Raw genomic sequence first — 25,164 nt, 5'->3', positions numbered from 1 at the left:
CGTCTTTTTACAGGGGTGACAACTAACGGGAGCAATCAATCTAGTCTTGGAAGAAGTTACCATGTCGCGCAAGTTCCTTGATCTTCGATATACAACCCGCGGTGATTCAGTGAAGATGTCCTTAAGCTGATCGCTCTGTGTCAGTAAGTTGTAATGCTTTCTGAGTATATGCGACACGTTAGGAATAGATGCAGAATGCGTTAGAACGAGGTTGGTTCGGGAAGGTGGCGCTAATCGCTTGTCCTTACTGATGAGCCCTTTTCGATCGAGACGTTTGGCCCACTGGAGAGCGTCGTCAATTATTTGTGAAGGATATTGTTGTTCGGTTAATGCTTTACTGAGCTGGTCACAGTTGCGAGTGAATTCCCTGTTGTCCGAACAAATACTTTTAAAACGGATAGCTTGGCTATAGGGGATACTTGTTTTGCAGTGTTTGACGTGGCAACTTTTAAAATGAAGGTATCTTTGTCGGTCAGTGGGCTTCCTGTATAGATTTGTCGTTAGTTTACCATTGCTTAAAGCTACATTGACGTCAAGGAAGTTTAAGGTGACTGGTGAATAAGAGTGGGAAAAGGAAATGGATGGTTCTACTTTGTTGAAGTCTGCAATGAAAGAATGTAGTGCCGCTTCACCATGGTGACAAATTGAGCAAATGTCGTCAATGAAGTGTTTGTAATAAAGTGGTTTAAGGTCACGAGGGGTGAGAAAGTTATTTTCTAGAATGCCCATGAAGATGTTCGCATAATTGGGACCTATTTTTGTGCCCATCGAGGTGCCGCTGGTTTGAACATAATGTTTACCGTTAAATTCAAAGTTGTTAAACTCGAGTATCAGTGCTAAAATAGTGCCTAAGGTGGAACCGTCGATGGGTTTGTCATTTACCGAGTCATTGTATGCTTGGAGTACAGAACGAATCCCGTCCGCATGGGGTATATTTGTGTACAGTGACACCACATCTAGTGTGACCAGAAGAGCCTCACTCGGAACGTGCATATTTACAATGTCATGCAGAAAGTTATTAGTGTCCTTGACATATGAAGAAAAGTTAGGAGGAACGGAACTAATTAAGCTGTCTGAATATCAAGACAGGCTTTCCGTGATGATTCCTATTCCTGAAATTATTGGCCGGCCTGGATTGTTTTGTTTATGAATCTTAGGAAGCAGATAAAATCTACCAGCTACCGGACACAGGGGGACTAAGGATTTAAGCGCAGTTTCTGGAATTTTATTTTTTCTTACAAGCTCTTGTAACGTTTCTTTTACTTTGGTATTGAATTCCTCGGTTGGGTCGTACCTCAAATGTCTGTGAAATGTGTGGTCATTTAATTGCCTGTGGGCCTCACGAAGGTAATCAGCCTTATTCATTACTACGATTGCTCCACCTTTATCAGCCGGTTTGATGACAATGTCGTCTCGGGAAGCCAGGGTCTGGATCACTTGTTTTTCTTTGTCGTTTAGGTTGCGGTGAAACGGCGATTGCTTTTTTGTATGCTTCGAGTACATCTCGCTGCACTGCTCGGATGTAAATATAGAGACATTTATTCCTTTGGGAAGGGGGAGTCCAGTGCTTAGTAGAAAAAAATGCTGTTTTGATAGATGGAGGCCGATTATGAAAGTATTCACGTAAACGCATGCTTTTTTCAAAATGGTGTAAGTCACTGGACTCCCCATATATATATATATATATATATATATATATATATATATATATATAATCTTTGCTGACGAGTGCTGTAGGTTTGCCCCCCCGCACTCGCGAGAGATTTGGTACGCCACTGTTTGTAATAGCAGTCTTGAAAGCAGACAATATAGTAATGTCAGCTGCATTGTTATTAAACCACAGTTGCACAACGTCCGTGAGCTAGAACGTGACGTAGTTTAGCAGCTTGCTTTGGTTGTCCCATTTGTGTCTGGCGCCGACTTTGTCGTACCTCGCCAACCAATCTTCTACGTCTGATTCAGTGGAGCCGGGGAAAATGGGGGGATCTTGCTGAGGACTGTAATGCCACAGACATTGTCCTCGTTCGGGAGCACTTCTCACGAGATCGAGCGCTGTCCCGATGAACTGTCTCCCCCCCTCCCAGCGCCGCTTTCCGTGCAAAAGAACCGTGCAGTTCCGGGGATAACGTCGCTTCTTCCCCCGAACCACCTTGCAGTTCCGGGTATGGCTGCGTCTCCTCCTCCGAGCCCGAGAACTGGTCTGAGAGAATGGACCACAGACGTTAATTAAGGCCGTGCCGGCCCCATGTTGGGGAGAATTTGCCCCAGCCGACGTTGCCGTGCTGGCCGGCTCTGTACAAACGACAACCTGCTACAGTAAACGCTCCTTCTTGTTGCTGTTTTCAAAACGGATTACCTCCCTGCTTCACCTTAGGGCAAAGGCTTCAGCGAAGCCCGCTCAACGGCTCGCCGCTCTTTGCCACTGCTACCATCGCGACACAGCAAATTTCTAACAGGACACGCGGTGCCGTAAGTGACGTGGACGGCTAGAGGTCCCACCTGGGGAGGAGTCTCGGTGGCCATGTTGGTGTCACGAAGAAGGGGAAAGCTTACAGGAGCGAAGTTCCAGGCTCGCACGGGAGTACCCTGCTCTTCCACCAAATGTGACAAGATTTATTTACGTTCAAACGTACTGGGAGGCCAAGGAACATCAGCAGGCCGGAAGCCAAGCGAACGCAAGCTCAGGTTGTGCGCAGGTATCACGAATGTAGTGGCTTGCCTTGGTAGCTTTTTCGTTGTCGTCTCGGATTGTTCCCTACATAAGGAATACTCTCCTGTTTTTTTTTTCTGATTTCACTTATAAGTACTAGAAAATTACACTAGAAATATTTCATTCGCTTCTCACTCACACTTCGATATTTGAATTCGCTTTTTACCCGAATTTCGCTATTCGCACAACTGTACTATTGACTTAGCACTAATTAAGTGACACAAAAAGAAAGCAGACAAGGGCACGTGCCAAGCTTGCCTGCTCTGTTTGTTTCCATTTGCACTAAATGAACATAGTGAAAATGCAGGAGCGGTCATTCATGCTGTTGTTTTTAGCAAGTTCAATTTCTCTAAATTAGGCCAAGGAAAGCCTGGCATTATGCTGAGATGTGGTCGTCCTGGTTAGTGTTACCAATCACCGGTAAGAAAAGGATCAACCAGTGAACTGTACTGTGTACTCACTCTCAGCTGCATTTGCGTGATGTGGCCGCCTCTGGAAGTAATAAAAGGACACTTCAACAGTTCACACAATGTCAATGCTTGGTCATGGTGGGCAGAAGAAATCATACACATGATGTCATGTTTTGGCTGAAAAAAAAAGTTAGGGCCCAGCTTTGCCATTTAGCTGGAGAGGCACAGAGAGCTTTGTCTTCAGTTATAGCTCTTTTGGCTAGAAGTTTGCTTTTTTTTTGTTTCAGAACAACCAGTTCAACTTGGCAAAGATGGCTACCGGACTGCAAACATCTCGCCTAATTGTGAGGCGTGCAGCGCAGTCCATAGATGACAACACCCCTGACAAGATGACACTGTGTGCCATGGCCAAGCTACATGCCACCGATGTTGGCTTCAAGGTTGTCTTTGCTGACTCCATTGTTCGAGGTTACTTAAAGAGGGAACTAGTTGATTAAGGCATTAATGGGCTGTCGTGAGTTGTACGTTTTCATGGCTTTTGAAACCTGCAAATCACAAACACAGGCGGGCTACAGAAATTTGTGGATGGGGAACCCGTGCTCGAAATGCTGACTTGATACTGAAGGCCACTTTCATGCTTGAAGGGACTAATCCATGGTTGCTATAGGAGGAATAGATGGGCTATGTGCTAGTGCGTCATAAAAAAGTTTGAATGCTAGAGAAAAGAGCACACATCAGATACACTCCGCATACAACTGACTTTCACAGCAGCCACAGGATGATTTACATGAGAATCCGCATAAGACAACTGCATAAAGTGCCTGGTCGCGGACATCCAAAGAAAGTACGGATTAGAAAGAATAGCATTCCTTCTATCCTTGTACCACTATACTGGATCATTTGTGCGAAGCATCGCATTGAAAATTAAATTGTGTGCATCACAAAAATAAATGTTTTAGATTACGAAAGTCAAGACAAAAATTATCCGGCGATTGCAATACACTCAATTGCTAAATGATAGTAGCTCTATATGTGTCTTAATTTTGTAATACACTAGATAGTGCAGGCAATTACACTCGTGCAGTAACGTTCCAAGCAAAGTAAAATGTCTTGCTAACCTGCAGATTCTGAGAGTCAATGCGTGTGGTGCAATTCACTGCAGCTGACATTGACAGACAAGAAGCACAACTCAGGCATCATCTCCGAGTCGCATGCAGCATTCCGCTTTCCTGATCACTTTTGTGCCGTCTTCTTTATGCAATTGTGCTGTGATTCTTTTTGCATCACCAATGCACCCAAATTTTCGTATTGTCATTCTTTACACAACCCGTCTGCTTTCATCTTTCACTGTGTTTGTTTTCTCAGTTACAATGGACGAAGCATGCTGACGCTCAACGCTAGAAGGAATGCGCAAGAACTGTACTCTAGAATGCCATAGCTGCCGGCCACCTTGAATGCAGAGCCTAACTGTTCCTTTGAGATTCATAGCCAATGTGGCGTTTGTTTGAGAAAAGAGGGTTGATTAATATCAATCGCTGACTCAATGCAGATCACCAATCAGGCCCTCCAGATGATGGGTGGTTATGGCTTCATCAAGGATTACCCCATCCAGCAGTATCTGAGAGACCTAAGGGCACATCTCATCATTGAAGGTGATTAAAACTTTTGCTGCTTCTGCACCTCTCTAACGAACTACAGAACCTCTAGTGTCCTGCTCATGTGTCTATGCAAAAATGTTTGAGGGAAAACCGACACAAGTGACGTAACTTCTAAGGTTCACGCCGACACTCATCATCTACAAAACAGCAAATGTAGACTAAAGCTTATCTAAAATCAAATTCAAAGTGTACTCCATGCAACTAATTGTGGTATTGAGCACCCCTCAGCGTCAAAATTAACTTTTTTAAATATCAGCGACCAACAACAGCCCAAGTTATGAGTTTGTGCCACACTCCCAGCATGTGCTTTGTGCCACAGTCGTCAACACTCATGTACACACAGGTAATATCACTCTTGGCATCATCACTGTTTTATGTGGACCCACTGCAGCTGTGCACAATTAAGAACCTTCCTAGTCTTCCATGTTCCTACTAAAACTGCGACTTGATGCTGCAGAAGCATCGCCTAATGATTACCTGTCATGGTGAGTCGGTCTCTTATTGAATCGGAAAAAACAAGGTGCAAATATCAGTGCTCCTTCACAAACCACTCCTCGAGAGGCTACTCCTGATGGCTCAGCTCGTTCCATGCTTATGGCACCTTCTTCAGAGCTGCGAGCACTTGCTGTTTGGCACCAAACAACAGGTAGCATGCTATGAACGAAGAGTGGCTTAGATAAACGAAGAGCGGCTTTTGCATTAGATGCGCTTCTTGCTATAAGAGTGGCACCACATGCCAGCGGTGCACTCCGTAGTCTACTAACATTACACTGTTGCCACACTAGTGCATGCAGCAATTACAATGGGAAAGAGCGGTTGCTCTTAATCATGTGCGCTCTAGGTCGTGATGCACACGTGATGAAATGTGATCACTCTTTTCCGATTGTGATTCGCCATGAAGCGCCTGTGACATAACTTCCTTCTACTGTCACATGTATAGCTGAGTGGGAGATGAAAAACCCTCAAAGCATGTGACAAATCTCAGTAACTCCAACCATATTTAATTGATCATAAAAATTTTTGCAGCAGTCAATACTTGAAGCAATAAACTTCAATTGTGAGCTCATTCATTGAAAAGTGGCTCAACATTCCTCCAAAGGACATCCCATTTTACATTGGAAGTAAAACCAGACCAGCAGTATAAAATAAAGTAATAACATTTCAAATACTGGGAGTTCTTAGCTGGGCGAGTTGGCTTGCAATAGTAACAGTTGTTGCGGTTTCACGTCGCAAAATCACATTGTCATAAGGGACGCTGCAGTGGAGGGCTCAGGAAATTTTACTACCAGGAGTTGGTGTTCTCAAAGTTGAGCACACTGGCCGCTTCCATTCTGCCTCCAACAAAATGCGGCTATTGTGGCTGAGATTTCGTCCCGTGACCTGTTCACCTGCAGTCGAGCATGATAACTGCTAAACCATCGCAGCATGTTAGTTGGGTTAGTCCAGTGCGATGACAACATTGAACTCTTAAATCAAGGTTCCTTCACCAGGACAGGAACTTCATAAATTATGGTTTCATTAGATCAAGTCTTAACTATAGAGCTTGAACAAGAATTTATGATTGCTGGGCAGCCAATTTTTAAATTATGCCCGGCATGTTCATCATATTGCACAGCAAGAAATTGCATCACCAAACCTGTCAGGGAAGCTGCAATTTTTTAGGTGTTAGTTTTGAGTTTGAGTTTAGTTTACTTTACCACGTACAGTTGTACAGTAAGTGGCTGGGACAGAGGAAAAAAGTTGTATAAAACAGCTTGACTAAGCCCCATATCCCCATGGCAACTGTGGCAAGAAAATGGCAAAAGCAAAGTTAACACAGGACATTTTAAACCAGCAATCCATATACTTTGCATCGGAACAAAAAGTTAAACAAACTTATACAAACCAGAAACGCACATGTTATACTTTGAAAGAAAGAAGTAACCAAACAGAAAATAATACTGCACACAATTTAATAAAGCATATTTAAAATGGAAATATTAGAGAGCATGCAAACATTTTCACAATTAATTCCCTATTTATTTAGTCTATTAGGCAAGCAATAACACAATGTCTGAAAATCATAGTTTGGGCGTGGTCTCGGCACATGCCAATATTCAAAGTGTCAGTTTAGCTGCATCGAAGGATTTAATTACAGGTTAGCTAAACTACATATATAGTCGTGACCTTTTATGGTATCAGATCTAAAAGAGACTGCTAAAGAATATTTGTAGAGTAGGTGTAATTTGATCATTTTATATTTAGCGAATAATTGTGAAGTATGGGCATTAAAAGGGAACTTATCAAGAGATTGTAGCACTTTTTTTGTGTATGATAATAAGATTACTAATAGATTGCTTTGTTCTGTTACCCCAAATTAGGTTACAATAACTCAGATATGATGTAGAGAGCGCAATTAATATCAGAAGTTTTTGAGGAACTGGCAATAAACCCTGACATTTTCTCAAGAGACCCAAGACTTTGCAAAGCTTATTGTAGAAAAATTCGGTGTGATAATCCCATTTCATGTGCTCGTGAAAAACAACGCCCAAAGACTTCTCGGTTGCAGGAAATTTGATTATGTTGCTATTTAACATGAGATTGTAGGATTCAGTAATTTCATTGAGGGGGGATTTGAAGTAAAAAAGAACAGCTTTTGTTTTGGAACACTTTATAATAAAGAATTTTTAAGGGTCCAGCTCTATATCGTTTGTAATGTTGAATCAGCAGCATTTACGAGATGACTAACATTTGTACCTGAAAAAAATAAGCTTGTATCGTCTGCGTAAGTTATGTATTGGGCTGAAGGGTCAACATATACAATATCGTTTATAAATTTAATGAACGAAAGGGGACTCAATATGCTGCCTTGGGGAACACAATCTTTAACAGTTTGCACGGACGAAATTTTCTTGTTTATAGATACACACTGGTGTTTGTGTATTAGGTAGTTTTCAATCAGATTTAGAGCTACACTATGAATTCCATAACACTGCAGTTTTCCTAATAGTGTGTTGTGGTTTATTTTGTCGAATGCTTTTGGCATATCTAAAAATATGCCAAGTGTCAACTTTTTGGCCTCAATATTCTTGAAAACCAATTCCTTTTGAAACAATAGAGCTCTTTCAATTGAGAAGCCTGATCTAAGCATATTCTGATTGGGTTATAACGGAATGTTTATCGAAAAAATTCAATAGTCTAGCATGAATGATTTTTTTAAGTCCTTTGGGTAAAAGCGGGAGAATTAAAATCGGCCTGTAATTAGTTAAAGTGTTTTTGTCTCCACTTTTGTGATTCATCGTCACCTTAGCATCCTTCATATTCTGTGGAAAAATGCCGCTTTTCAAGAAAACGTTGTAAATGTGTGTCAGACATGGACTGAGTAGATCAAGAACATGTTTTATTGCTTCCAATTTTAAGCCATTTAAATCCTCTATCTTAGACATCTGAATGCTTTACCTGATAGTTTTCCGCTATGTCCGTGTCTATCTCTGTGTTGTTCGTATTTCGTTTTCGATGCCGTGCGTGCGTGCATAGTTTCACTGCGCACGCATGGTGTGCGTGCGTGTGTGTCTCCCAACAACGTTTAGCATTGCTTTTTTTTATTGTGATAGCAATTATGTATATGGACAGTCTTGGCTGTATTTTTACATGCGGAGCATGTTATACTAGGGGCTAGTCATGCGTTGTCACTGTCCGCAGCCTCCCCTCCTCCTCCGCCAGCCATCTGTGCATTCCTTCCTCCTCTCAACACAGCGTGCACTGAGCTCGCTTCTCCCCTCCGCACGCCGCGCGACCTTTAGTTTTACGTGCGCCAGCTGTATGCTAACGCACGCAAGCGCAGGCCGGGGCCGGCGCTCACTATAATTAACCGAGTGTTGGGGCGCGTCGTCCTTTGTCGGTTGGTTTGTGCGGTCGCTCCACGTCTGATGTCGCTGGTGAAAATGTATGCTAACGAATCCGCAAACACAATTACTGACTTCCCTTCCAATAGCATCAGCCAATGTGTTGGCGGAATCGCAAGCAATTCCGAAGACACTTCATCCGTGGACGAGACCGCGCTGAGAAGAGCTCGCAATGCGGAACGCAAACGTCGGCGTCGAGCGGAAGATCCCCAGCTCCGAGAACGTGAAGCAGCTGCGAGACGTCAGCGTCGAGCGGAGAATCCCCAACGCGAAGCAGCTGCGATACGTCAATATCGAGCGGAAGATTCCCAGCTTTGAAAACGCGAAGCCACTGCGAGATCCACTCGTGTTCACTCATAACACACACGCATGTCGCAAATTACAAACCCCATTTATCGCAGTTCAACATATATGCTCCGCATGCTAACCAGTGTTCCCCCTCGGGAAACTACGGTCATTTTTTTTTTTCTCGTCTTCATTCCCCCTATATGTATAGGTGCCTATATATATATATATGAAAACTCAAAAAAAGAAAAAAAAAGCCGCCCACGCTCGGCGCCCAGCTCCTCGCGATGCGCCCACGTGTGCTTATCTCCCACGCGTACTTTGCCCCAGGAATGGGGGGAGGGATTGTTAGATGCTTGTGTGCGCGCGCTTACCCTTCGGTGGGGAGAATCGCATGCCTTCGACTTTGACCAGAGCGATCACGTTTACTGGGCGCACAAGGATCACTTCGCTCTTTTTACACTGTCCCTTCACGTTGAAATCGCAGTGATACTCGCCAAGATAGCAAGCGATCGCGACTGCCCTTAAAAGCCAAAGTCATTTTTGCTACTCCAGCGATTCTCCCCCCCCCCCCCCCCCCCCCCACACACACACACATTGTTTCATGCTCGTTCAAGACAGGTGCTTTACTTTCTGTTTGAGCATTCAACGGCAGTGCTAACATGCGGGAGATGGTATGCACTTTCCAGTCGATAGGGATGGGCTGACTCATTTGACCCCTGCTTCAGCAGTGCTCGCGCGCTTTTGCCCTCTCGTGAAAGTTATGATGTGCGATGGCGTGTTATCACTTTGGACTTGTTACGGAACATGGCGGTGACAGCAAAAACCCGCTGACAGTGTCCATATAATTGCTATTGTAATAATAACGCAGTTTTTTACTGTAAAATAAGTGTTTTGTGTTAGCTCTGCCTTCAGTCCCCCTTTTGTTTAATTTGTGCAATTATTTTCTGAATTTTCATACCGAACCTGCATATAACGAAATCCTCTTTATAAGGAATTTTTCTGGAAATTAATAAATTTTGTTATATTCAGGTTTAACTGTATACCAGAAGCGGATTGTCTGGACTGATAATGGAATTGGGGCGCAATGAAATATACAAAGAGGTGGTCACTAATTGTGGTAGATATGAAAGTATGGATTCTGAGGAAAAGTTTGTTACGAACAGGTCTAATAATGTTGCACTCGATAGAGTAATACGAGTAGGAGTGACAATAACATTTGATAAAAAGTGAGAACCAAGAAGTGTGGAAAGATCATTTTGTTTAGTTTTTTTGTGTTTGCTAACATATCAATATTCAGGCCACCTCTCAATACAACGCTATAATTATGGTCATTAATGAAAGCAAACATCTGATCCAAGAACTGCGTAAAGTTGTTAATATTGCCATCGATAGGTCTGTACACTGTCACAAATACACAGTTGTTCATTTTAACAGATAAAATTTCACAATCATCCTAGTATTGACACCATTCATTTTTGACCGTTCACATCTTATTTCATGTTTAAGGTACATACATACACCGCTTGCTCTTCTTTTTCTATTTAAGTACACTGTATTGTAGCCTTCGATAGTGATAACATCCAAGTCATCATGATACCACGTTTCTGTAAGCATTATTACAGAAAAGTTAGCTTTAAACTGATCGAGAAGAGCAAAGAGGTCGTCGTCTTTACAACGTGCGGACTGCATAATACTATGAAGTACAGCTAGGAATGAGCCGCCCAGATTCTCAAAAAGTGTGTGTACTTGACAGGGAGTAGAAGCCATCATATTAGCGTTCATTTGCAGGTAATAGAGATAAATACATATAAACAGGCAGTAAGGTTACTGAGTATAACAAAGTAGCAGCTCTTGAATAGGATGCATAAGTAAAGTAAATAAAAATATGCAGTAATGATGGTTTTTCATTATTTACAGTACCACACTTTGGTTCCACAACGATTGATAACCAAACATAGATAATGAACAAGTGATGCATAGTATTTAGAGCAATAGCATTACTCAAGCTTGCAACAATATTACCAGCATAAAACAAATATTCAGTTATATAGTATCAATCAAAAATAGAGTACACAAGATTCCGTGTAGCATGCAAAAACACTATGAAAAGGCATTAGGATTACATTTTCTTGTTTAGCAAAAAAATAAAAGATAAAAAATAGCATACAGAATCACAACTAGGAAGATCATTATAACGAATTGTTACACTACCCGCACCAAGTCTTCTTCGCAGGTTATGCACACGACTGCTGTGTTCTCTAACTTCCGCATCAAAATCTTTCCCTGTGACACCCAGATGAATTTCCATTTCTTTTCTTTCCTTACTTGCCTTGCTTTAGCTAGCAGAATTTTGTTTTCATGGCAGAGATGCTCATGGACGTACATTAAGCCATCTATGTCGAACCCTAAATCTCTTGCATTCAGTTTTCTTTTCTTTGCGACCGAAAGCATTCTGCTCTGGTGGCTCACGAACGAAATCTCATGATCACATGTGGCTTACTCTTATCTTTAGATGGCATACAATGTGCAATGTCTATGTCTTTGTCATAGGTGTGTCGGTGGGCAAAATGTTTGGCTATTTAATCCTCTTAATTTGAGAAAAACTCGTACATATTGCTTTTTTTGTCAGGAACCAATGAAGTGATGAAGATGGTGATATCAAGGGATATATTGCAGGGCTAAACACACTGAACGTAAGTCGGCCTTGATATTTAAAGGTAGTCTTACTACGCATGTACTTTTCTTGCCATCATCAGTTTGATTTAATATGCATCGGTGTATGGTCTAACTCAATTTCTTTATAGGCAAAATTTACCAAAATATTGCCATTGCCAATTATAGCTGCGATGGTGCAGCAGCTGGACTGTGTGAATCTATGCAATTGGTTTAATCAATAATTCTACACGAAGCTGCAACAAATCCATCTGCAGTGCATGCAGTCAGTGTGGTAACATGAGAGGAAATGTTCCAGGAAGTCTACTGCACTCATCTGTATATGTCATTGTAGCGGTACATTAAAAACTCAATCATGCATAAAGGCCTTTTCTGTAGCAATAAGAATAATCATGCATGGGTCTTGGTGAATAGTACCCAGCATTTGTTGACAGTATTTTGTGCTGTTGCTATTTTGAGAATAGCTGTACAATATTGCGTGTTTTTGAACGCTGAGAACTGTAATCTCAGTCTGATTGTGCATAGTGGCCCGGAAAAGTTCGTGAGCTAAGGCTAGCTAAATGCTGTTGCATTTTAATGTGCTGAGTGAAAGGCACAAAGGACTAACTCTTAGAATGATGCGAGATGGGTGCAAACTGTTTTTTTTCACAGATGCACATTCAGACTTCATTTTAAGGTAGATTGATTGATATGTGGGGTTTAACGTCCCAAAACCACCCTATGATTATGAAAAACACCGTAGTGGAGGGCTCCGGAAATTTCTCATTTTAAACCAGTGCGCAAGATGAAAGAAGATCTAACAACACGAGTGCTGAATGTTTTTCTGTGTCTTTTGACGTTTGCACAGTGTCAAGATGAACACAAACCAACTTCCCAGCTTTCGCTTTTTTAAAGCTTTGCACAAAGAACAGTAGTGATGATGACGAACATTATCGCAATGCAGTATTCATGAAAGCGAGTCATTTAAACCCTCAGCTTGCATGTGTGTTGTGCCGACTAATCCAATAGTTGTTGATAAAATTGTAGCTTCCTCGCTTTATGCAAGAGAAGGCGAGTTCACATGGTTTTGTGACATGAAATATATGTTTCCCGGATGTCACGTATTATTTTGAACTGCAATGCATTAACTTGTGCATGTTATTAAACACGGGCTTGCATTCACAGCTTGCACATTGTGTAGCTAAAAAGTATAGGAAAAACTTAAAACCATAGAAATGTAGGAGTGCCGGTCGGGACATTTGTTTGGAATCAAATAAACTGAACGCGTTAACTGATATGCAGAAGACTGCTTTGTTTTCTAACAACATACAATAAATGTAAAAAATGATAAACATTACATATCTGTTCATTGCATTTAGGTTTGACTAACTGTTATTCCTAGCCAAATCACCTGATGAGCATGCTTACATAGTTTTTCAAAAATTGCAGAAATGGGACACCAAGAATAGACACTGAAGCTAACTTCCAACAGGGGTCTTTATTGCACAAATGTGAAGTATACAGTCAGAAGAAGACACAAGAGAAGACGCGTGAAGACAGTGATAAAAAATAAGGACACTGGAGGCTTGTGTTAATGTATTAATCTTGCAGATACGTGCATTTTTTTATGAAGTAACTGAATGTACACTCATGGCCTCTGCTTGATAATGGCGAATGCCTCAGATATATCTTGCGAACGCTGGTCTGCGTGCTTTGTGATGACGGTGACTTGATTAAAATTCAATGTGCAATTACAAGACCTCAAGTGCAGTGGTAAGTTGCTGCCATGCATTTGCTTAACATTTTTGTAATGCTCCCTGAAGAAATCGTTGGGGCAGTGTCCAGTTTGCTCTAGGTACCAGCAGTGACTGCACCTCAGAGGGATCTCATATACGACTCCCTTGATGCAACTGGTAATGGGTGTGAGGTGTTTTTTCTCTCCTCGTCTCTTCGGAGGTTCATCTCGGTAGACCTTCCTGTATAAGACATTGAGCTTTTTCGGGGCTGAGAAAACAACTGAAACTTCTGCCCTGCCTGCCGCCTTCTTTAATTTGTGGGACACTTCATGCACGTACGGAACATGCAAAGTGTCAGACAGATTGAATTTGTCAGTCTCAAGTTTCTCTTCTTTTTCTTTTTTCCAAATCTCAATTATGTCCTGCTGCCAGGAGGCACCTAGTAAAACCTGCTTGCCGTTTCAATCTCTTGAGTGCATAATCTTTGCAGTGCGTTGCGGGGGCCAGATTTGGCAACTCCTTTCTTCACAAGCCTTGTGTGGGCTGATGAGAATGGCAAGCGGCTTCTGGCAGAGCGAGGTGCATACCTACACCATACATGTACATTTTTGAACAAAAGAAACAGGTTAATAAAGCGCAGTGTGCCATCCTCTGGCAGCTCCATGGTGAGCGTGAGGCCATTCATTAGTTTTCTCTTTCTTTTTTACATGCATTGATACAGACCAGGTTGTCCTCAATATACCTGAACAGCTTCTTGGTGTGGTCCCGCGGAAGTTTTCTGGTATGCAGGACAGGATCGAGGGCCGCCGTAACCTCGCGGCAGGCCAATGGAGAGGTCGAGCAACAGGAGGCACGCACAGCGCAACACACAGAAGGGCTTTAGTGAGATGAACGAGAGGCTGTTCTCCCACATTCATTGCAGGGGGTTTCAAAACGACGAAGGGTGATTGGCTTGCGTGGCTTGGGTCACATGAACTACACGGCCACGCCAGGTAGATTAGATTTGTGGGGTTTAACGTCCCAAAACCACCATATGATTATGAGAGACGCCGTAGTGGAGGGCTCCGGAAATTTCGACTACCTGGGGTTCTTTAACGTGCACCCAAAGCTGAGTACACGGGCCTACAACATTTCCGCCTCCATCGGAAATGCAGCCGCCGCAGCCGGGATTTGAACCCGCGACCTGCGGGTCAGCAGCCGAGTACCTTGGCCACTAGACCACCGCGGCGGGGCACCCAGGTAAGCTTAGAAAGCAGACATAGTGGAGGCTTATCTTTATCTAGTGGCATGTACCGAGAATGTTACCACACTGGTGTGCATACATGACACTAGGGGTCGCACGACACAACAGTTCCCTTCAATGTCACAATCATAGCAGGCGGGCAACGAGTCGCTTAGTACAGGTGCAAGGCAAAAGCTGATGCACACTCCTTCTTAAAATAAAAGTAACAGCCCAAACACATGGCACATCTCACATAGAAAAGACATTACACAAGAGCACTGTTGATGCAACCTTTACCTCAGGAAAATGTGCGAACTAGACCCAGTTATTGAACCACACTTCTTTGTTTTGAAGAAATGTTTTCCCTGCAAACTGCACTATCATGGAGCACAAAGTACATCACCAGCAGGTCAAGGAACCTGTCCCCACTAGTTATGCACTCGTTTCGGATGCACACAAGCTAGTGTGTTTCTGTTAAAACTTCGACTAGACATGAGTGTTGCGAAGAATAATACAAATAATTCATGTCAATGGTGAATGTGTTGGTTCTCGGGATGTAAGAATGGGCTTGTTAGTAGTGATACATAGTGAAACTTGGGGTGGCAAAAAAAAGTTAGGGCAGTATGATGCGCTTACTTCCATCTTGCTCTGGAAAGTAAGCTCATCGTGCTGTCTTCACTTTTTTTGTCTGTGTCTTCTTTGTGTGCTACGCATTTCATGATCCTGGCTGTGACTGATAAGTTGGAGTATTTGGAAGTGGCAAGCACTGCGAACCAGGTAGGGATTGTCCATCTCAAGCAGGCCAAGATGTTTCTGCAGGAAGTTGGCCAGCGGATTTTACCGGTCACATCATCATTCTGAAGAGACAGCCATTCTTACACGTCTTTGCCGAGAGGGAGACCCCTGGGTTCTGTCCAATCTTCTTCTTGGTCACTGAGACAAGTCCAACGTTTTCACACACGTTTAACTCTTCTTCACATTACCTGTTACCAGATGCATCAAGGGAGTTGTATACAGCATTCCTCTAGGCTGCGGCCACCCAAATAATTGTTTTAGGGAACATGTTGAAAATTTTAAGCAAGAGCGCAGCAGCAATTTGGCACTACACTGCAAGTCTTGTATATCAAATTTTAGTCAAGTCACTCTCATCAGAAAACGTTTGAACCAGTGTATGTGCAAGAACACTGAGACAGTCACCATTATCAACTGAGGCCCCTAATACGCCAGTGCTCGTCCTGTGTTCAAGTAGAATTCTTTGTTGGTGCACGTTTAAAGAGAGTTCGTTTCCGAGGGATTAGAATTGAGTCACAAAACGTCTGATCAACTCCCACTAGCCAGTGCTTAACAGAAGGTTTCAATGGGACAAACACAAGAAGCGACACGGACAAGGGCCTACTTGTTAGTTCATCAATGTCACTTCTTGCACTCGTGACTTTGGCACCTTATGTCTTCCCATACTCATCCTGTCTTTGTTTCTTCACAGCCTGCATATTCTGGTGCTGTTGCAAAGATGAATTCAGAAGAAAATAGACTATTTGCATGATTAATGCCTCGTTAGAAGGCTCTAGTCAATATGTTTTCTCATGTTTATCTGTATCTGCCCTTGTCTCTCCTTTTACATTTGCACGAGAAAACTTCCTGTTAGAAGTCAGCGCCTGTGTTGGGTGATATATTCTCGGTGTCCTGATTGAAAAGCTGTGTTAACGCACCAACAAGCCCGCCTAAGCGTCATTTCGACTATGTGTCCTATGCAAGGCATTTTTTTTTCTGGATAACATGTGCAGAATTTTGTATGAAAATGCTATATTAGCCTGACTTCTGATTTCTTCACGCAAACTCCGCATCTAGTTGGAAATAATTGGCCACATCTAAAGTGAGACCGATGCAAGTAATAAGAAGTGGTTAATTAACTTTTTAGTGATTGATATGACGGCAGTTAGGCCATGACAATATGTGCCATACATATTTTTTTAGAATGCATTGTAATTGCATGAACTCATTGGAGTTACACAAGTTATTGGTTTTTAAAAATTAATGAGTATGTCATAAATTATCACGTCTTACAACTACACTTAAGTTGATATTTAAATCGTTGATTAATGAGTATATCAGTGTCACGTCTACCTCACTTTAGTTGCCGCAAAGTATTGCCGCCACAAAGTAGAGTTGTTGCGCAAAGATGACAGGACTCCGATTGTCCGATTATCTTCATTAAACATCTGTATTGTCAAGAAAGAAAACGCGCTGTGTGCGTGCCACTTGCAAATTGACATCTTAAATGTCTTCTTATATTTACAGAACTGAAACAGCTCTGTCTTCCCACATCCACACTGTGCCATGTGATGCTGAAACAACACACGAAATGTGCACAGTAATCGAGCTCGCAGATCTATTCAAATATTTCTAAGGATAAGCTGGTGCCCCATTTTCATATGCGTATGAAAAGGACAATGCACTGTACATAGCGTTGTGTGACCGTTATAAAGTAAATATAACTAGCCCTGATATTTTTTTCAACCTTTGCTCTGTGATTTTGGCCAGCTTGTCAACACTGAAATTCTCACACAAAAATGGACTGATGCAACAATTTACGTAAATGATGCATGCCCTTACTAGATAGATGACCTCTCACCAGTGTTAAGGCTATTTGTATTGTAAACAGCTTCCACAAGTGCAAATAGCCAGTGATGGACTTTAACCAAACATGTAACACTGTGCCATCATGCTGGTGCCACAATTTAGAAAATGTATTCAGTGCCCTTGGGATCAGCTAGAGCGAGTTTGAGCTTTTTTCGGGCCCTTAAATGCATTTCATGGTACTGATATTAGTTTTTTTTTTTGCAGATTGCTTAGATGCATAGCTGATAATGCTTTTAGCATAGGTCCAAGCATCTTTATGAAATACTATAAAGCTTTCATTGTGCAGAAGAAATGGTACACCCCTGCACACTGCCTCAAAGCATATTCGTGGTGGCCACAGCAAACATTTATAACAACTACATGTCTGCTCCTTCATTCGGGACTAGTTGGGAACAATTTTGCACATGGCCGCCTCACTGCCATTAATAGATTGTTGGTTTTAGTGCTTTCTTTTTTCTCTGCTTTATACAAGAACATAGCCAGTCAATAAAAGAAGATGGGCTATGTAATGATGGGTGCTTTGCATTGCTCCATGTTGCAGACATGTGCTTGGCATCTTTTAGCACTGTCCTTTAATATGTGCTGTTCACTAGTGGGTGTTGTTTGCAGGCTTAATGTTTGTTACCATAGCGACAAGAACCAGATAAGACAGGAAGCCATGGAATCGGAGCAGCATCACAGATGAGAGAAATTAAGTTTGGAGTGATTACATGCAGTGTATACATTTCTTTTTTATTAATTTCAATCAAATTGGCTGAATAACCTTACTGCTACTTTTGCGACACTCACCAGTGTATGTAACTAAAAATGGTAAGTTCAAAAGTGCGTGGGCAGTCTGTATCGAAGAGCGCAGACATATTTTTCACTTTTTATTTTCTTTCATTAAGTGAAAGCCCTAGGCCTTGTTGCGGACCGGGGTCAACCCAACGCGTGCCGGCTGACGTGGGTTGCCGAGACATCAGGGTTACGTCAAACTTGGACACCTGTGGTAGCGTGGCACAACTTCGGGTGGAGGAAGCGATGCTTACAAGTAGGGGATATGAAAAATAAAACAGGTTTACTGGCACAATTTACAATTATTTACAGCATGCATGAGAGGTCAGAATTTTTCAAACCACGAGCGTGGTGGATGAACCGTCAAACCATGGTTCAGAGCAACGTTCAGCACTTTGCAGCATCGTTTCAAGCCCTGTCGGGCTACTCCTCCTCTATTGAAATACCAATCAAACGCAAGATCAGTCAATAACACAGGGTCGCCGAATAGTGATTGCATCTCCTGACGCAATGCTCCGCCGGTCCGAGTTTCACTGAGGAGAGGAGAAATGGGTTCCTTCACAGAACAAGTTGGCAGTTGGGTTGCTGGTGCCATCTTTCCCTAGAAAAGCCGCAAAGGATTAGAGGCTTTAATCGCTTAGACACGACCTGCGCGGTCGGTCTGGCTCGCTGTCTTACAAAACGAGCCAGCCTGGAGGAAATGCTGGTAGGGACGTTGGCTCCCGGACCGTCGAAGTTGGCACATTCTAATCCCTTTGTCGCTTCGCGCCGCTTGATGTTCATTCCGAGAAAAAAGCACTTGGGGTTCCGGACTTGGGAACGCGTCCATGCTATGCTTCTCATGGCCAGCATGGCGTCCACGGACGAGAGTCACAACATCCTCCAAAACATAAAGAAATTTTCATAAGCCGAAGCAATAATGGTGCCTTTTTTACAAAACCTTCTAGAACACTGCACTGGTCAAAATTTTCAGCTTGAGCTCGTCCCGTACCCTAAAAAAAAAATTGCCTACCAGGCCCGGTCGCATGTAAGGCCCGACAATGGAACGAGCCAATAAAGCTGGTACCAGAACATGGAATCGACAACACAATGTCATAAGTGACAAATATCTATGTTTGGGTGGCACAAGCTTCGTTAACAATTACAATTTAACATACATGAATTTCTTGTACACCGTCCAAACAGCTGAGCTGATTGATATAGTGGGTGCAATGAATGTTCCTACTTTTTCTGCAAATAGTATAATAGTGCCTACTTTTTCTGCAAATAGTAGGATACTCATCTGATCGGAAAGAGTCGTTTAACAAAAATATGAGGACACCGACCACAAGAAAGAAAAATGCATTGATGTTGTGGGATCCAGAATAGGAGCCTTGTTTTCAATGATTGTGAACAAGGCACCAGTACTGGGTGCCAAACCGTCAACCAGGAGGATCATCAAGAGCGTTTCGCAGGAGATATTGTAGCAAAGAAAGTGATTTGCAGCACGAGTTCAGAGTGCAGTAAAAACGGAGGACACAAGGAGCAGAACACTCTCTTCCCTTTATTTACATAGTGGTCTATTATAATTGAAAGCATGCTCCAATGATGAAGCAAATGTGTGCCCTTCTGTATATGTATTTAGCATAGTAGTACCTCGCCACACCAAGATAAATAGAGAAATAAAGCCAAATTCATTAGGCTGTTGTAACTACACTAGCCTAAACAATGCGGACGATATGTACATTTAGACATATGTATAAGCAGCTGAATGGGGAAAAAAAAGAAAACCTTATTTTTATCTGTGACACCACTTCTGTTTTTTGTGGCACATCTTACTGCTTGTTTTTTCACTTGTCATTGTACAAAATATCAAATTATCAAAATATACCGGAATCTAGCACGCAGTGCTCTGTTGCATCATAAATTCTTCCGCGCCAATGTTTTTTGCGCTGTTTGTTCTAGCCGCAGGGCTGTAGTCTACATCTGCCTTGCGAATTGTGAAGGCGTCCCTAGTTGTTTTCAAGTTTCACCTTTGAAAAAAATTTAAGATGTGTTTGTGGACATCTGCAGAATGAACACAGCTGTCCAGCTCATCCTTTCATTTGTGTCATTCACAACCGTCATGCCACTCCTCAGTGCTATCTATAAAATCTACTTTGAGCACGTCTCTTTGCAGTTTTATTTTATCAACCACAAGATTGGCACCACACTATCAGTAGCAAGCGCTTTTCTGACGAGCGTGCCACTGAGACTGATGGATAGACGGATTGATATGGCTGTACTTCTTAAGATAAAAAGGTGGCTAACGCCACCTAGCCGTAGTACTTAGAGAACCGGCAACTAGATGTGTCTCTTTTTTTTTTTCCTTTAAATAGTGAAGTTGAGGACTGTACTTAGAGAACCGGCAACTAGATGTGTCTCTTTTTTTTTTTTTCCTTTAAATAGTGAAGTTGAGGACTGGTACTTTGCAATGACGGATTTAATTTTCACTCGTGCGTTGATTTCAGCCACCAATCAGATAACCTCTTTCTATTTAGTTCTACCCGCTTAAAGTCTATTTTGCCCTTGCTGTCCCTAAACCCCAGTGCTTTGAAAAACTCTGCGCCATCATCTTGAACTATAAAGTGAAGCCCTTTACAGAACATTATCAGGTGTTCGGGAGATTCCTCCTCTCCACACGCACTACATACCTTGTCTAACCCTTCATATTTGGCCTGATAAGTCATTGTTTGCAGTACTCCCGTCCTGGTCTCAAACAGTAGAAAACTACTCCGACTATTATCATAGATCCTTTCCTTGGCACATTCTTGCTTAAAAGTTAGATAGATCTCTAGCGGGGACTTTTTAATCATGCCAATTCTCCACATGTCAGTCTCCCTTTCCTTTACCTTCTTCTTAACCGATAGTTCTTTTTGGTTTGGTCCCTTAATCTTTTCTAAGTATTTATTTGTCAATTTTCTGGTTCGCTTCCTCCATTTTGTATCGACATTCCTCGTGTACAAATAGCCAAAAACTGTTCTGGCCCAATGCACCTCCCTCATTTCTCTCAATCGCTTCTCAAATTTTATCTTACTGCTAGCTTGCCTGCCCGCAAATGATGTCCATGCCATATCACCTTGTACTCCCTGATTTGGTGTATTCCCGTGAGCACTTACAGCAAGCCTACGTATTCCACGTTGCTTAATTTCTAATCTTGCTTGAACTTCTGATCTTATGCGCAAAGCCGCGTTGCCAAACATCAGACCAGGAACCATGACCCCTTTCCATATTCCTCTCAGAACATCATACCTAGTGTAATTCCACAGTGCCCTATTTTTCATCACTTCTGCATTCCTGTTACCTTTAGTCGTCACGTATATTTCGTGTTCCCTTAGGTACTCGGTCCCATTGCTTACTCATACACTCAGATATTTGTATTTATCTGTTATTTCTAGCGTGACTTCTTGTATTCTAAGCTCACTACCTTCATTATCATTAAAGATCACGACTGCTGATTTTTCCTTACTAAATCTGAAATCTAACCTATCTCCCTCATTACCGCAGATGTCTATTAATCTTTGCAAATCTTCCTTGTAGTGGGCCAGTAGCACTATATGATCTGCATACATCAATGCTGGTAATGCCTGTCCAATGAGTTTTCTTTGTTTAACAAAAGAGAGGCTAAAGCCAAGTTCAATCCCCTCTAATTTGGCTTCTAATCCTTGTAGGTACATCACGAATAATAAGGGTGACAAAGGACACCCCTGTCTAAGCCCCATCTTTATTGCTGTAGGCTCGGATACCTCTTTTTCCCATTTTATATCTACCTTGACACTTTTATAGATATCCTTTAAAAGATTAGTGACTCCATCTTCTACACCTAGTGTGTTCAGTATTCCCACAAGTCCTCTTGAACCACGCTATCTTACGCTCCCTTGATATATAAAAATGCTAGCAACAGGGGCCTGTGTTACTTTCCTGCTATTTCGATGCACTGCGTCAGTGAGAACAGATTTTCTTCCAACCTCTTGTGTTTCCGAAACCCATTCTGGAGTTCCCTTAGCACCTCCTCATCCTCTATCCATGCTTGCAGTTTTTCCTTTATAATCTGCATCGCCAGCCTGTAGACCACTGATGTAACTGTTATAGAACGGTACTTGTTTATGTCAGCTTTGTCCCCCTTTCCTATATAGATCGTGCTCATCCTGCTAAATTTCCATCCCCCGGGGACTTCACCATCGATTAGTGTTTTGCTCGCTGCCTCTCTCAAAGTCTGCTTAGACTTGGGACCCAATGTCTTTGTCAGTATAATTGGGATGCCATCCAGGCCTGTTGATGTACTACTAGGAACCCTCTTCTCAGCCCTTTACCACTCTCGTTGTGAAAATGGCGCCTCTGCGCCACTTGATCCATTCTTGTTTAATAAGGTGCTTAGGGCACTTCTTTGTTGAAATTTTTCTGTCATCCTTGTTCTTGTATATTCAATAGCTTCATCCCCTTCTAGCCTAACACCTTGAGCTGTAGCTATAAATCTCTGCTTTATGCTTGTATCATTTATTGGGGAGTTTAGATGGTTCCAAAATTTTTCAGCTGCTTTTCTATCCTTTTTATGTACTTCTGCCAGCCACTGAGCCCCCTTTTTTCTAATCTTTTCATTGATCAGAAGGGATGCTTTCCCTTCCACAGCTTAGAAAGATGTCCCATTTTCTTTTAACATCATCTGTTGGTTTACCTCGATGTGTAGCACGTCTGTGTTCCCTAGAGGCTTCCTGACGTTTTGCTATGGCTCTCTTAACTTCCTCATCCCACCAACTTTTGGGTTTGTGTCTTCTTTTCTGTGGTGACTTGTCACGTGCCTTAGCAAGCTCTAACTCAAGCAGTCTGATTAGATTCGTGTACGTCCACACTGTTTTATAATCCTTAGCGATCACTTTCTCAATTTGTTTAGTGGCAATTTATATTTGCCTTCCTGAATTAAAATTCCCCTATAATTGTTTAGCTTGTCTTCTTCTCATTTTCATTGCTCTTTCAAAACTTGTCTGGGGAGCTACATTCATCTATGTGCATTCCCCCGAGCCTATCATACATCGTATGTGACATCAGTTCATAATCTATCGTCGACTGCAGCCTTCCTACCTCCCATGTTATTTGCCCTTGACACCTCTAAGTACTGTTGCAAATGATCAAATCATGCCTTTTATACATAGCCATGATCATTTTGCCTGCTGGGGCCAGTATACCCATCTATATCTTCTCTGTGCGCATTCGTATCTCCTCGTATAATTATCTTGCACTCTCCTCCTAATTCCTGAATGTCCTTTGTTATACACTCTACCATTGCTTGGTTTTCCTCTCTGGCCTTTGCTCCCGTCCACAAGTACACCAAACTAAGGAGTGTCATCTGCCCAGCTACTTTCCCTTTTAACCATAAATGTTTCGTGCATCCATGTTTGACTCTTTGCCAACACATACTTTTATGTATAAATGCCCCAATTCTGCCCCCCTTTTTGCTGCCTTCTGTTCTATTTGCAGGTTTTATTCTGTTCTGACTTAGCAGGTTAGTTATCTGAACGATTGCAAATTGTGTAGAAGCAGCAACCGCTTCCTTATTGCTGTGTAGTGCCCCAGCGGCTTTAAATGGCGCGATTTATTAAACTTGTGTGTTGACGTGATTGCTTTTGGTCTGTGCTCTCAATTAATACTGCTGCTCTGTGGCGACGTGGAATTGAACCCTGGCCCAACAAGAAGCAGTGAAATAGCCACAGTCTTAGATTCTATCAAACGCATCGGGGACTTTTTAGAAACTATTCGATCAGAGATAAACTGCTTTAAAACTGCCCAAACTGCCCAGGAAAAACAAATTTTTTCAATTACCAATGACTTGAAAACCTAAAAAAACCAGAGCCCCAAACTAATAACCCTAGCGATAACCATTCATCTCAGATAAGCCGCGAAATTTCTGTGCTCAAAGCCGCAACTATTGACGCCAGCAACCGCCTACGACGCAACAATCTCCTCTTTCTTGGTATAAAAGACAAAATTAAAGAAACATGGGTAGAGTCGGAACAAAAGATATTCACGTTTTGCGCCGATAAGCTTAAAATTACTCTTGAACCAGGTGCAATGGAACGCGCACACCAAATCGGGACCTTCTCGGAAAATAAAACTCGACCTATCATTGTTAAACTATTCCACTACAAAACAAAGGAACGCATTTTGAGCTGCGGTCGCATGCTTAAAGACACGCACTTCGCCATTAGGGAGGACTTCGCAGCTGCCACCCGCATTGCGCGGTCAAAGCTGTTGCACTTAATCCGCCCCCAAAAGTGCACATTTAAACTGAGTCTCGACAGACTTTACGTGGACAAAAAGTGCTACATGTACGACCAGAATGCTGACAAAATTTTAGAAATACAAAAAACAGACTGTGTTTGCCATTGCTGATGAATCTCAAGGTGTGAGCAATAAAACCACTGAATGACGCCACTCTGTCCTCTGTACCTCTAACCCTCGGCCAAGCCGATAATCAGCGCTAAATATAAGTGTTGCCTTCACTAATATACGAAGCGTGCTGCCTAAACTCGACGAACTACACAGCTTTATCGAAGATGTAGAAGCCGACATTATCCTTCTAACGGAAACGTGGTTACACGAAGGCGTGCTCGGCCACGAAATCTTCCCGTCTAACATGGGCTTCGCTTTATATCGACATTATCGCACTAATCGTAGGGGCGGAGGCGTGCTCATGGCTATTAGAAACAATCTATCATCTTCTCTTATCACTCATGACGACACATTAGAATTAGCTTGGGTGCGAGTCTCAAACGTTGCCGTAAATGCAATTTTTGCTGATCCGAACCAGGTTTTTCCATCCTCCTTTCAAATTCACTCACCCGGATTAAAGACAATTTAAAACTTGTCTTTCAGAAGCCCCTATTTTTCTTTATGGTGATTTTAATTTCCCTCACATAAACTGGCCTTTACTCTCAACCCCTAGAGCAACCCTGTCGAACGAATCCAAGCAATTCCTCGATCTGACGCTAGATTTCAACCTACACCAAGCTATAAGATGCCCCACAAGAGGCGATAACACTTTAGATCTTCTTCTAACGTCAAGCCCGGATGACATAAAACGCACAACAGTACTCCCTGGATTCAGTGACCATAACCTTATCCACAACCGCATATCACTGCCTCTGATTAGAAGGTCGCCTACTGAAAAATTCATA

At 42.4% G+C, this 25,164-nt stretch overlaps 1 protein-coding gene across 11 annotated transcripts in view; it reads left to right on the top strand.

Moving 5' to 3' along the window:
• LOC119163932 (isobutyryl-CoA dehydrogenase, mitochondrial) overlaps window positions 1-25,164 on the top strand; it is a 238,386-nt gene that overhangs the window by 80,773 nt on the left and 132,449 nt on the right. For 3 of the 11 annotated variants that reach the window (XR_012885826.1, XM_037416006.2, XM_075872629.1), the window contains 4 exons: window positions 3,408-3,560; window positions 4,670-4,772; window positions 11,580-11,643; window positions 13,052-13,361. Coding sequence is in view for 9 of the 11 variants with exons in the window: in XM_037416006.2 (XP_037271903.2) it covers window positions 3,408-3,560; window positions 4,670-4,772; window positions 11,580-11,632 (309 nt within the window). In the remaining 2 variants the exon portion in view is untranslated. Of the gene's footprint in view, window positions 1-3,407; window positions 3,561-4,669; window positions 4,773-11,579; window positions 11,645-13,051; window positions 13,362-16,858; window positions 17,710-18,087; window positions 18,277-25,164 lie in introns of those variants that run through there. The other 8 variants (XM_075872631.1, XM_075872630.1, XM_075872632.1 and 5 more) reach the window with 8 other exon arrangements.

The sequence above is a fragment of the Rhipicephalus microplus genome, chromosome 8 (genome assembly GCF_043290135.1).
Source record: "Rhipicephalus microplus isolate Deutch F79 chromosome 8, USDA_Rmic, whole genome shotgun sequence".
NCBI classification, from domain to species: domain Eukaryota; kingdom Metazoa; phylum Arthropoda; class Arachnida; order Ixodida; family Ixodidae; genus Rhipicephalus; species Rhipicephalus microplus.
This window is presented reverse-complemented; position numbering and strand designations above follow the sequence as displayed.